The sequence below is a fragment of the Ranitomeya variabilis genome, chromosome 7 (genome assembly GCF_051348905.1).
Source record: "Ranitomeya variabilis isolate aRanVar5 chromosome 7, aRanVar5.hap1, whole genome shotgun sequence".
Classification (NCBI taxonomy): Eukaryota; Metazoa; Chordata; class Amphibia; order Anura; family Dendrobatidae; genus Ranitomeya; species Ranitomeya variabilis.
In genome coordinates, this window is record NC_135238.1 from 89,549,756 (window position 1) to 89,562,737 (window position 12,982).

Sequence of the window (12,982 nt, forward strand, 5' to 3'; positions counted from 1 at the left end):
AGAGTTGAGGAGTATCATCATTTTCCTTCCTATTCTGACCTCATCATGCTTCTGCACGCCAGGACGGGGGGGGGATTGGGAAGCCACGAGTGCCCCTCACCCAAGTCCCCACTCAAGATATCAAATATATTTGTGTCTGGAAGATGCAAATACATTTCAGCAGAGGGAGAAGGGAGCGGCGTTTCCTGGATGGTTCTGCAGCCACAACAAGCTCTTTGGCAAGTCGCATGCGGCCTGTGGGCCATATGTTGTGCAAACTTGTGATAATCCATAGGACTGTAAAGTTCCAGATTTGTTTCATCACTCCACAGAATAGCATTCTAAAACTTCTGTTGCAAGTTTATGACTTGGAGCTTATTTGAGCAGACTCGTCTTGTGCTTTAGGCCTCTTTCACACTTGCATTTTCTGCTGTCCGTCGTTGTCCAGCAAAATGATGTATCGACGGACGTCACGAAATCCAGTATAAAGACGGATGCATCGTCCAAAAATTTCCAGGAATGAAATGTCCGGGAAAGAGAGAAAGAGAGGTTTTTCCCGGACATGAAAATCCTTCCGGGCATGCTCAGAGGGGAAAAACGTGATGCGTCGCTGGATTCCTGTGTGTGACGGTCAGCGACGGATCCTGCGTCCATAGGCTTCCACTGTAGCCGATGACAGACAGCGCAGGATGCGTTGCTGACCGATTTTCCAAAGTGCACAAAAAATGTTCCTATGAACGTTTTCTCTGCACAACGGACCGCTATTTTACGATGGATCCAGTGACGACGGATGAAACGGATGGCCATCCGTCACAATTCGTCGCTAATACAAATCTATGGGAAAATGCAGGATCCTACATTCACAAAAAACGACGGATTAAAAAAAAAACGCAAGTGTGAAAGTAGCCTTAGGCTATGTCTCCACGTTCAGGATGGCCGGCGGGATCGCCGCAGCGGCGAAGCCGCTCGGCGCTAAGCCCCGCCCCCTTTCTGGGACGCGATCATGCCGGATGTGTTAACTCTTCACATCCGGGATGATCGCTCGCTCCCATAGGGCCCTGTGATATGCCTTGCGGGGACGCTGCGTCCCCGCAAGGTGTACGGACATGCTGCGATCTGAAAAGACGTGCAGCATGTCCGGAGTCGCAGGGCCGCCGCGTGCGGGTTTCCACGCATAGTGGAGACGGGATTTCATAAAATCCCCTCCACTATGCTGGAACATCTGGACGCTGCTTTTTTGACGCTGCAGCTCTGCGCAGCGTCAAAAAAGCAGCGTTTCCTGACCGTGGAAACATACCCTAAGTGGTGTACTTCATGAAGTTCAGGCCTGGAGACTTGGAGCCTAAAATGTCATTGCCTGCTGCTGATCTTCTGCAGTCACTTAGGGTTTGCTGATCGCCCAGGTCCTCAGGAGTCTGGTTGCAGTCTGTGATGGCTTCCTCATTCTGCCACATCCATGTAATAGAATTTGTCGTGCTTTAATTTTATAGATATTTAAATTGACCTTCTTTGATTGGTTTGTTTAACAGATGATCCTAGTAATCCTAATGCAATGGGATTTAGTAATTTTGAATGCAAATGTATAATTCAACTATTACCTTCTGTACTTGTTTCTGTCTATCTGAAAATTTGTGGTTTATGTCTCTACAGTTTCCATCAATCATGTGAGCACATGGCAATTTTCCCTGTGAATTACATGAAGGGGGTCCCATCTGAGGCCCCATCACTGCCTGTATAATGAAACTGAATGGAATGTAACACACATTCTTATTGGGATTGAGGGAGGGACAAATATCAATGTTACAACAGCGTATATATACAGTGTGTGTATATATATATATATATATATATATATATATATATATATATATATATATATGTATTTTAGCTGTACTACCCAGCTTCGCCCGGGTTAATGACTGCTGTTAGCAAAATAGAATGTGTTAACAAAAATTTATTCTGCACACAAAAACCACAAAACAAATAGATAGAAATGTAATTATTAAAAGGCAAAAACTAAGCTAATAGAAGCATTTCTTAACATATATTAGCTTTGTTGTACTGAGAATGTCTTTGTTGCCTATATTAACCAATCAGAGCTCAGGTTAATTAACTGTAGCAAAATAGAAGCTGAGCTGTGATTGGTTGCTATTGGCAGCCTGATAAAATCCCCAGCCAACAGGAAGCCCTCCCCCCTGGCAGTATATATTAGCTCACACATACACATAATAGACAGGTCATGTGACTGACAGCTGCTGTATTTCCTATATGGTACATTTGTTGCTCTTGTAGTTTGTCTGCTTATTAATCAGATTTTTATTTTTGAAGGACAATACCAGACTTGTGTGTGTTTTAGGGCGAGTTTCATGTGTCAAGTTGTGTGTGTTGAGTTGCGTGTGGCGACATGCATGTAGCGACTTTTGTGTGTCGAGTTGCATGTGACAGGTTAGTGTAGCAAGTTGTGTGCAGCAAGATTTGTGCATGGCGAGTTTTGCGCGTGGCGAGTTTTATGTGTGGTGCGTTTTGAGTATGTGCAAGTTTTGTGTGAGGCAACTTTTGTACATGTGGCAATTTTTCTGTGTGTGCAAGTTTTGCATGAGGTGAGTTTTCCATGAGGTGAGTTTTGCACGTGTGGCGAGTTTTGCGTGAGCCTAGTTTTGCATATGGCGAGTTTTGCGCGTTGCGAGTTTTGAATGGTGACTTTTGTGTTTCGACTTTTATGTGGCGAGGTTGGTGTATGTGTGGTGAAATGTGTGCTGAGGGTCGTATATGTGTTCAAGCACGTGGTAGTGTGTGGCGCATTTTGTGTTTGTGTTCATATCCCCATGTGTGGAGAGTATCCCATGTCGGGGCCCCACCTTAGCAACTGTACGGTATATACTCTTTGGCGCCATCGCTCTCATTCTTTAAGTCCTCATTGTTCACATCTGGCAGCTGTCAATTTTCCTCCAACACTTTTCCCTTCACTTTTTCCCCATTATGTAGATAGGGGCAAAATAGTTTCGTGAATTGGAACGCGCGGGGTTAAAATTTCACCTCAACATAGCCTATGACGCTCTCGGGGTCCAGACGTGTGACTGTGCAAAATTTTGTGGCTGTAGCTGCGACGGTGCAGATGCCAATCCCGGACATACACACATTCAGCTTTATATATTAGATATACCTGTATGTAATCTCCTGTATATAGTATATACCTGTGTGTCATCTCACCTATATATAGTATATATCTGTCATCTCCTCCTGTATATAGTATATACCTGTATGTCAACTCCTCCTATACATAGCATATACCTGTATGTCATCTCCTCCTGTATATACTATATACCTGTAGGTAATCTGCTCCTGTATATACCTGTATGTCATCTCCTCCTGTATGTAGTATGTACCTGTATGTCATCTCCTCCTCTATAGTATATACCTGTGTCATCTCTCCTGTATATAGTATATATCTGTGTGTCATCTCCTCCTGTATATAGTATATATCTGTATGTCATCTCCTCCTGTATTAGCCCTCGTTCACACGTTATTTGGTCAGTATTTTTACCTCAGTATTTGTAAGCTAAAATGGCAGCCTGATAAATCCCTAGCCAACAGTAAGCCCACCCCCTGGCAGTATATATTAGCTCACACATACACATAACAGACTGGTCATGTGACTGACAGCTGCCGGATTCCTATATGGTACATTTGTTGCTCTTGTAGTTTGTCTGCTTATTAATCAGATTTTTATTTTTGAAGGATAATACCAGACTTGTGTGTGTTTTAGGGCGAGTTTCGTGTGTCAAGTTGTGTGTGTTGAGTTGCGTGTGGCGACATGCATGTAGGGACTTTTGTGAGATGAGTTTTGTGTGGCGACATGCGTGTAGCAACTTTTTGTGTGTCGAGTTGCATGTGACAGGTTAGTGTAGCAAGTTGTGTGCAGCAAGTTTTGCGCATGGCGAGTTTTATGTGTGGTGCCTTTTGAGTATGTGCAAGTTTTGTGTGAGGCAACTTTTGCATGTGTTGCAACTTTTCTGCGTGTGGCAATTTTTCTGCGTGTGCAAGTTTTGCGTGTGGCGAGTTTTCCATGAGGTGAGTTTTGCACATGTGGCGAGTTTTGCATGCGGAGATTTTTGCGCGTGGCGAGTTTTGAGCGGCGACTTTTGTGTTTCTACTTTTATGTGGCGAGGTTGGTGTATGTGTGGTGAAATGTGCGCTGAGGGTGGTATATGTGTTCGAGCACGTGGTAGTGTGTGGCGCATTTTGTGTGTGTTCATATCCCCGTGGTGGGGTGGTGATTATCCCATGTTGGGGCCCCACCTTAGCAACTGTACAGTATATACTCTTTGGCGCCATCGCTGTCATTCTTTAAATCCCCCTTGTTCACATCTGGCAGCTGTTAATTTGCCTCCAACGCTTTTCCTTTCATTTTTTCCCCATTATGTAGATAGGGGCAAAATTGGTGAATTGGAAAGCGCGGGGTTAAAATTTCACCTCACAACATAGCCTATGACGCTCTCGGGGTCCAGACGTGTGACTGTGCAAAATTTTGCGCCTGTAGCTGCGACGCCTCCAACACTTTTCCTTTCATTTTTTCCCCATTATGTAGATAGGGGCAAAATTGTTTGGTGAATTGGAAAGCGCGGGGTTAAAATTTCACCTCACAATATAGCCTATGACGCTCTCGGGGTCCAGATGTGTGACTGTGCAAAATTTTGTGGCTGTAGCTGCGACGGTTCAGATGCCAATCCCGGACATACACATACACATACACACACACACACACACACACACACACACACACACACACACACACACACAGCTTTATATATTAGATATATATATATTTATTTATTTATTTTTTTAAAGGAATTTCATAAATAATTATTGCACAGTGTGATAGACATTCACGTGTGTTCCACCCTTTCCCGGTCCTGTACCTTCGCGGGGACCTCGTCGGGTAGCAGGTTCCCGGTAGAGTGGTTAGGTCGCGCAGCTGCGCGCATTTTTCAAAAAGTACTTCTGACCAATGGCGTGTTAGTGATTACTATTTCTAGCCCCTCCGTCATAGGGAGGGTGCCAGAGCAACAAGTATCCTCTGTTGCTAGCTTTCGGTTTCGGCTAGTGTGTGATCTGCTTACACTGTTTGTCTCCGCAGACTATCAGCTACCTGTTACCCAGCTATCCTGGACGACGTCCGTTCTGTCTACGCTAACTTCGTCACGTCTCGCCATTCAGCCATCCGCACCTCTGGATAACACCAGTACCACCTGTGCCAGCTGCTACCCGTACACCCGGAACCCACCGGTCAGCTCCACGACATCTGTTAACCCTGCTTGTCAGTCTGTCCTGCTGGGTCAGCTGCCACGTGTCCGGAGTCTAACTGGAGGTAGCACCCATGTTCCCCAGGCATTACGTTCGACCCTGTTCGGGGGGACTTACCATGGGTAGCTGGGGGGGGGGGGGGCTCATGTAGTCACGCGCCCTTTGGAGGCCCCCGGACCGTGGTCCCAAAGTTCCACAAAAATATCAAAATAAAAACGAATGTGAACTTCCCCACCTGTGCCTCCGCTTCCATTCGTTACAACGTGTGAGGGTGCAGATATGAAGAAAGATGCTCGTGATTATTAATATACACAATTGCAAGAATGTGCAGTACTACAGATAGTACGCACTACTAATTTGTTGTTTTTTTTAAGAAAAAAAAGTGTGTGATTTATTAAAGAATACAAATATAACTGACTGTAAACAGTTAAGAATCAGGTATAATTATTAGGCAAATTTTCTTTATTTTTTTCATATCACTTCCATTGCTTCAAGTATACACAAATATCCATTGTGCATACTACTTTATGGGACAAATGCCCCATTAAAAAGTATAAGCAAAGAAAATAAAAAGTGGAACAATGAGCTACTGTAACCAATCAAAATAAACTTTTTTAAAGTAGTCGAACAGTTTTTATTGCTCTTGTAATGGGCAGAACAGATCTCTACGGTGCTGTGCTTTACTAGAAACCATACCAACCCCAGCAAAGCAAGCACAGGAGCGAAGGAATCATACGAGTCTATGTGTCCATGCGCTATGTAACCAGAATCACAAGACAGGAAGAAATTCAGTCAAAGTGCAACAATAGTAAGCATCAATGGTTTGTTGAATGTACTCACTTGTTAGCACAGCTTTATAAACCTAAGGAACTGCATGTTCTTATGTTTTAATAAATAACTTTTGTGTTGCTGGAGAAGGTTCATAGTTCTACTCTTAAAGTCTTCTGTATTGCCATTAATGGGGTGTGTGGCCACAGAGAAAGGCAAAATCCTTCCTGACTCCAATATGCCACAATAAGTAGCGGTGTGTAAAATATGCAGTACCAGGAATGTAATGATGACGGAGTTATTTATGGGATTCTGTGCCCTGTTGCAGGTTTCATCACTTTTGATCAGATATAAAAATGCTGCAAACTATATGAGGACCAATTCAATGGATCATTTATTTATATTAAAAAAAACACCAAAAAGGAAACCCAGAATAAATAGATCCAGTTGCTCTTTTGCCTAAATGTCATTAATAACCCTGAAGTCCATTATAAACCTTCTGCACCGATCCATGTTTCAACAGCTGTTGGACACCTAAAGCACAAGAAAAAAAAACAAGATTATCGCACTTTGGTTATGTGATGTGTTTCACAAAAATAAGAATCTATAAGAAATCATATCCTAGTTACAAATACTGTATACTGTATACTGTATTCAACAACAACAAAAAAAGTGCTCAGATCTGTTGGTCTAGAGCCTGTAAATCCTGACAATAATCAGTACAGTTTTACAGGCCGGATATATTCTATATACTGTGTACACACACAGCTCATGTGATCCTGCCAATGCTACATGCGCCTCACCAATGCCACGTCTATCAAATGAAAATCACACTGGATAGTTCTATGGTTCAAGGGTAAAATATTTGAGGTGGTGGAAATCAATTTGTAGGACCCCGACCCCCATCAAATGAATGGGGGCCCGTACATCCAGTGTTTCCCACGCTGTCAGCTGTGTGACAGCACAAGAAACACTGAATCAGATCATCAGTACGTTAGTTACCGCAGGCCAAAGCGCCATGTGAGAACTTTCTCACAATGGAAGCGGTGACATCCGTGAAGTTTCCGGGGTTCATCAGCTATGAACTCCGGTGACCTTTCTCACGTCAGCGATACACACCGCAGAAGTGTAATCACGCTTCTATCTCATGCTACCGCAAAACAAACCACCCAGATGTAGCAGAACTGGAGTTTTTCATGGGACAGACATGGATTGTCTTCTTGTCGGACAGGTAAGTAATATAATAGTTCATTGCTTTTTATTTTACAGTAATAAATGGGAATAGAGGGACCGGGAGTGTTTATTTAAAATAAAAGGAGTCTGTCTTCTTTCAATTAACGAACTTTATTCTGTCTGTGTATTTTTTGCAATATGACCATGGGGTTAGTAATGGAAAGGCGTCTTATACAAGCTTCTCCACTACTAACCTGTGGGCTTGATGTCCACTGACATTACAAAGCAGACATCAACCCAACAACGACCCCACTTCCTTGAGAAGTCCGTGCACGGACACTAGGTGTTCGGTATGGACCCCGAACTTTACTGTTTGGGTTCATCCATTACTAGTCAGAAGTTTCTGATAGATGCGAGTCCCAACTCTGGGACCATCACCTGTTTCCACAATGGAGGGTCCCCTGATGCCAGATTAGGGCTGGTGGTTGAGCACCAGTGAATGATGAGGTGGAGCACATGCTTTGGCTCCCTTCATTCATTTGCTCGACAACGGAGAGAGCGGACACATGCGCATCTACCTTTCCACTCACTGGTAATTAAGTGCCGGACAGAACAAGGAATTAGGGGACCCCTGTTCTATCAGACATGTATGGCATATCCTTTGATATATCATGAATAACTCAGGGGAAAATCCCTTTGATTTTAATTAACAAGCATTTATTTTTTAAAACTAAAAGGCCCAATTCAAGAAAGCCATTTTGCCGAAATTCTGATATAAAAATCCTCAAAATATTGGCGCAATGCAAGGGTGTTCTAAACTTTTGACACTTGCACACCATTTTCGCACAGCTCCAACAAAGGGGCATGACAATCCCTGCTGTCAAATTCATGACAAGCAGCAGCGTTAATTACGCCACAAATCTTACCCAAGTAACACTTGTGGCGAGGCGTATGCCACTTTTTAGACATGCTGGATTCATTGTGTGCGCTGGTCTTGATGAATTGGGCCATCGGCTTTAACACATAACTTCTAGTCATTTTCTTTTAAAGAGGTGGTCTCATCAAAACAGCCCACTTATTAAACGGATGACTTGGAACCAGACAGGTGATCCCTGCAGGCCTTATATCAGAAGCCTCAGATGATCACACGCCATGGCTGGAGAAAGTTGTGGAGGGCCTTTCATTCAGTAATATCATATTGTATGCTGGCTATTCACATACAGATTAGACCAGTCTACTGTCTGAGCAATGATGAGCTTTTACCAATGGTGGCCACATGGCCTGTTTGTCTACCGAATATAACTTTCCAAGTAGCCTCTCTCTGTAAATAAATTGCTAAATCAGTAAGATTTCCAAAGATATTGACATGATTTTGAAAATACTTTGTCCCTAATTTAACAAAGCAGTTTTGTCAGAAATATGGCATAAAATGCTTTGAAAAGTGGCAAAACTTTGGTACAGCTGCAAATATTTAGCAACTACGGTAAGTGTTTCCACGCCAGTTTATCCCAGCTTTGCCAAGATGGGCAAAGTTGGGGGCGGGAGAGGGGGTGACCCCCCAGCTCGCCTCACTCATGTCTAGCTGTGCCAGAAATCTTACCCCAGTCTGGGACCCATCAGATACTCCAGACTCATGAAGACACATGCACCTCTTCATGGATCACGAGCGTCTGACTCCACTACGCCTCCCATCATAGTTACATAGGTTGAAAAAAGACTTTCGTCCATGAAGTTCAACTTTTCACTACCAATTATACATTTGAAAATCGCCAGTCTTGATGAATTGGGCCAATAAAATGAAATGTTAATTTGATGAAAACAAGAGGATTAACCTGTGCTGATTTCCTTCCTTTAATTTTGGAAGCAGATACATACCATTTTTTTGCTCCTCCGTTAGCTGTTCCTTTGGAAACTCCACATCAAAAGTAATAACAAGGGATCCTTTAATGTTATTATTGTCAAAATTTGGAAGGCCTTCTCCTTTCTTCCAAAGCTTCGCTCCTGGTTTTGTTATTTTATCTCGCATTATATGAACCTATGAGTAAATTAAATCAGAATGAATGAAATGAAAAGTTTTCTAAAAGCTTCTATGCTCCATAAACTGGATGTGCCCGAATAGTTCAAGAGTAATAGAAGACATTGTTAACCCCTTCATGACATCCACCATCCATGTACACTAGGGTGTTTCATTTTTCCAAAGTTATGATTTTCATATGACTTTGCTTGAATCTTTGGTCTAAGTCATCTAAAAGATCCATGTAAAAAAAATTAGCGAAATCGATTAATATTTAGGGGTTGCACACTTTGATCACTTTTATCTGAAAGTACTGAAATTCATGAACATGTATCATCGACATCAAACTAATGTGTATGTTGTGTTTCTATTATGTTTTGCAGATAGCTAAACTGAAAATGAGTACTAGAAAGGGAATTTGGTTACTTGAAAAGGTGACTGGTGGTGAATTTTTGGGAGCTCGACTCCCTTCCAAGGAACAAGTGCTTTTAGTTTTTATTTACCATCACAAGGAAATGAAAGGAACATTCTTGTGTGCTGCTAAATCCACAAGTATTAAACTACAGGAAGTGTGGAAGAAAGCAAGTATCCGTGTCATGACAGAGGAGAATATCCAAACTCGTGTACAGAAGTTATACAAGGAATATCAACATCTGGGTAAAGAGAAATCAAGAAACACTGACAAAGCAAATATGAAGCAGCAGATATGGAAAGGTGATCTTGTTGAGCTATTTGATATTGCCAGGCAAAATGTGATGTCCATGATTAGCTTACTAGAAGACGATAAAGCATTCCTTATGTCACAAAGAGAGGATTGTATGAGTTCATCAATGAGTGGTGTAGATAAGGTTCTTGCCTCACAAATTAAAAAGAAAAATAAATACAGAAAAAAAAGGAGGCATACAAGATGAAAACATTAAAAAGAAATTGCCAAAATGAGCTAGACAGTTATAGTGAAACACTCCGTCTCATCTCCATCATCATCAATTCACGAAGAGGACAAATTTTCTGCACCACCAGTGAAAAAGTCTTGTACAGGTCGTAGACTAAAACCTCTTGATCATACACTCACGTCTACATGGGATCGAGAACAAATCTCCATTCGACAAGCAAGTAGTTCATTTATTGCAACTGCAAAAAGCCTTGGTCACGATGTTTCATGCATTTCCATATCTCCATCTACCATTTTCTGAGCTTGGGCGATTTAACAGAAGACAAATGGCTGAGAACATGAAAAAGTCACTGTTTGAAAATCCTCATTTGGTCTTACATTGGGATAGTAAATTGTTGCCCTTGGTTGCCTGTGGGAGTGTCAAAACTCTAGAAGATAGAGTTGCTGTTCTTGTAACTGGAAAAGATTTTGAGAATTTGCTTGGCGTACCTGTTGCCCAGAAAGGTACTGGAGAGCTAATGGCTGACGTTATTATTCATGAGGTGGACCGATTCACACTACATGACCGCATCATTGGTATATCTTTTGATACAACTGCATTTAATACAGGAATGATCCAAGGAGCATGTATCAGAATTGAAACTGAATTTGGGCGACCATTGTTGTGATTGGCTTGCCGCCACCACACCCACAAATTAATCTTGAAAGGAGTGTTTGGTAACTGTTGTAACATACCATCAAGTGGTCCTGACATCCAGATTTTCCGAAAGTTCCAAAATCAGTGGAATTCAGTTGATAAGAAGTCCTATTCCACAATGTTAGATGAAGAAAATCCCATTCAAGGTTTTCTAGAAGAACAACGTGTGAAAATGGTGGACTACCTCAACAATGTCTTGAAAGATGGCAGTCATCCAAGAGAAGGTTACAAAGAGCTATTACAACTATCACTTCTATTTCTTGGAGGTTGGAATGAAAATTTTGAATTTAGGGCTCTGACTGAAGCAAGGTGGATGGCAAAGGCCATATATGTACTCAAAATTGTGCTATTCAATAAACAATTGCATATTTTTAATACCGAATTGAAAAGCAGCACGTTTTGTCTGTCTAATATACTGTACGTCCGCTTTTGGCACGGGGCAGTTGTAAGTCGATGGGCTCCAAAGAATGATTTGGAGATGCTACAGCTTTTCCAATATTATCCAGATAAAGATGTCAGAGAAAGTGCCCTCACAGTGGCTAAGAGACACATTTGGTAACTGTCAGAAACTTACATAGGATTGGCATTTTTGGATGAACGTATGTGTCAGGCTGAGATGGATAAGATGTTTGAAAATTTAAGAATGAAACCTGCAAAGAATAAGGAACTGAAATGGTTGGAAGGTAAAAACCTAGTTTTTGAAGGAAAAGACCTCAGCGATTTTGTTACAAGTAAAACAAAGACATTCTTTGAATTGTTTGGGATCCACGACGTAGAAAAATATTGCAGTGATACACTAAGAAGCTCTGTCAATGCTCTTAAGGTGGTGAGTGACACCACAGAAAGGGGCATTGCTCTGATAAAGAATTTTAATAATTCAATCAGAGATGAACAACAGAAACAGTTCTTGTTAAGAGTTGCCGAGTATCATAGAAAAGCTGTCACCAAGTGAACAAAAGGAGTTGCATCTTTCACAGCACATTAGTGTAAATCATTTAATACGTATGATACTGCCCATCAAGGTTACTGTTTATTGTCACAATTGTTCTAAGTTTTTAATTGTTTGAATTTCTAATAAAAAATATTTAACATTGAAAGTCTTTTTTTTGCATACTTTTATTAAACGGATAAAAGTGTGCAACCTCTAAATATTGTTCGATTGTCTTGAAATTTGGCATATATACTTTTTACATTAGTGAGACTCGGGGCGTAAGCAAAGTCTGCAAATATTTGACATTTTAATTTTTACCATACAAAATGAAACACCCTAATGTACACACGTACAGCACATGTGAGAAGCTGAGCCCAAATCATTCTCGGCAGCATTTTCATTACTTTTTATTACTTTTTTTTTTAGTGGGGGTGGTGGTAGGGGACAAATATGGTGTTTCTATAATTTTTCCATATGGAATGAATATTTTTATACTAGATGGTGGCCCGATTCTAACGCATCGGGTATTCTAGAATATGTATGCATGTATATAGCAGCCACATAGTATATAGCACAGGCCACGTAGTATATAGGAGCTATGTAGTATATAGCAGACAAATAGTATATAGCACAGGCCACGTAGTATGTGGCTGCTATATACATACATACATACATATTGTAGAATAGCCGATGCGTTAATACAGGCCACGCAGTATACAACAGTGGCCACACAGTATAAAACACAGCCCAAACAGTATATAACACATCCCACGAAGAATATAGCAGCCAAGCAGTATATAACACAGGCGACGTAGTATATAGCACAGGCCACGCAGTATATAACACAGGGCACGTAGTATATAACACTGCCCATGTAGTATATAGCAGCCACGCAGTATATAACACAGCCCACGTAGTATTTAGCAGTGTGGGCACCATATCCCTGTTAAAAAAAAAAATAATAATTAGAATAAAAAGTAGTTATACACTCACCCGTCGGGATCCAGCGAAGCTCTGGCAATGCGCGCGCGGCTGCCGCCATCTTCCGTTCCCAGGATGCATTGCGAAATTACCAAGATGACTTAGCGGTCTCGCGAGACCGCTAAGTCTTCTGGGTAATTTCGCAATGCATCTCTGGGAACGGAAGTTGGCGGCAGGCGTGAGCGCATCGTCCGACGACGGAAAGTGAGAATAGCAGTTTTTTGGGGGTTTTTTTAAATTATT

The 12,982-nt window shown here is 41.7% G+C and overlaps 1 protein-coding gene across 1 annotated transcript in view; it reads right to left on the reverse strand.

Annotated features, from left to right (window-relative positions):
- Window positions 1-6,427: 6,427 nt before the first annotated feature.
- Window positions 6,428-12,982, reverse strand: part of DNAJB11 (DnaJ heat shock protein family (Hsp40) member B11) — a 45,336-nt gene continuing 38,781 nt past the window's right edge. The window contains exons 9-10 of the mRNA XM_077275397.1: window positions 9,100-9,259; window positions 6,428-6,585 (exon numbers count right to left, since the gene is read on the reverse strand). Coding sequence (XP_077131512.1) covers window positions 6,521-6,585; window positions 9,100-9,259 — 225 coding nt within the window. The 3' untranslated portion in view covers window positions 6,428-6,520. The remainder of the gene's footprint in view (window positions 6,586-9,099; window positions 9,260-12,982) is intronic.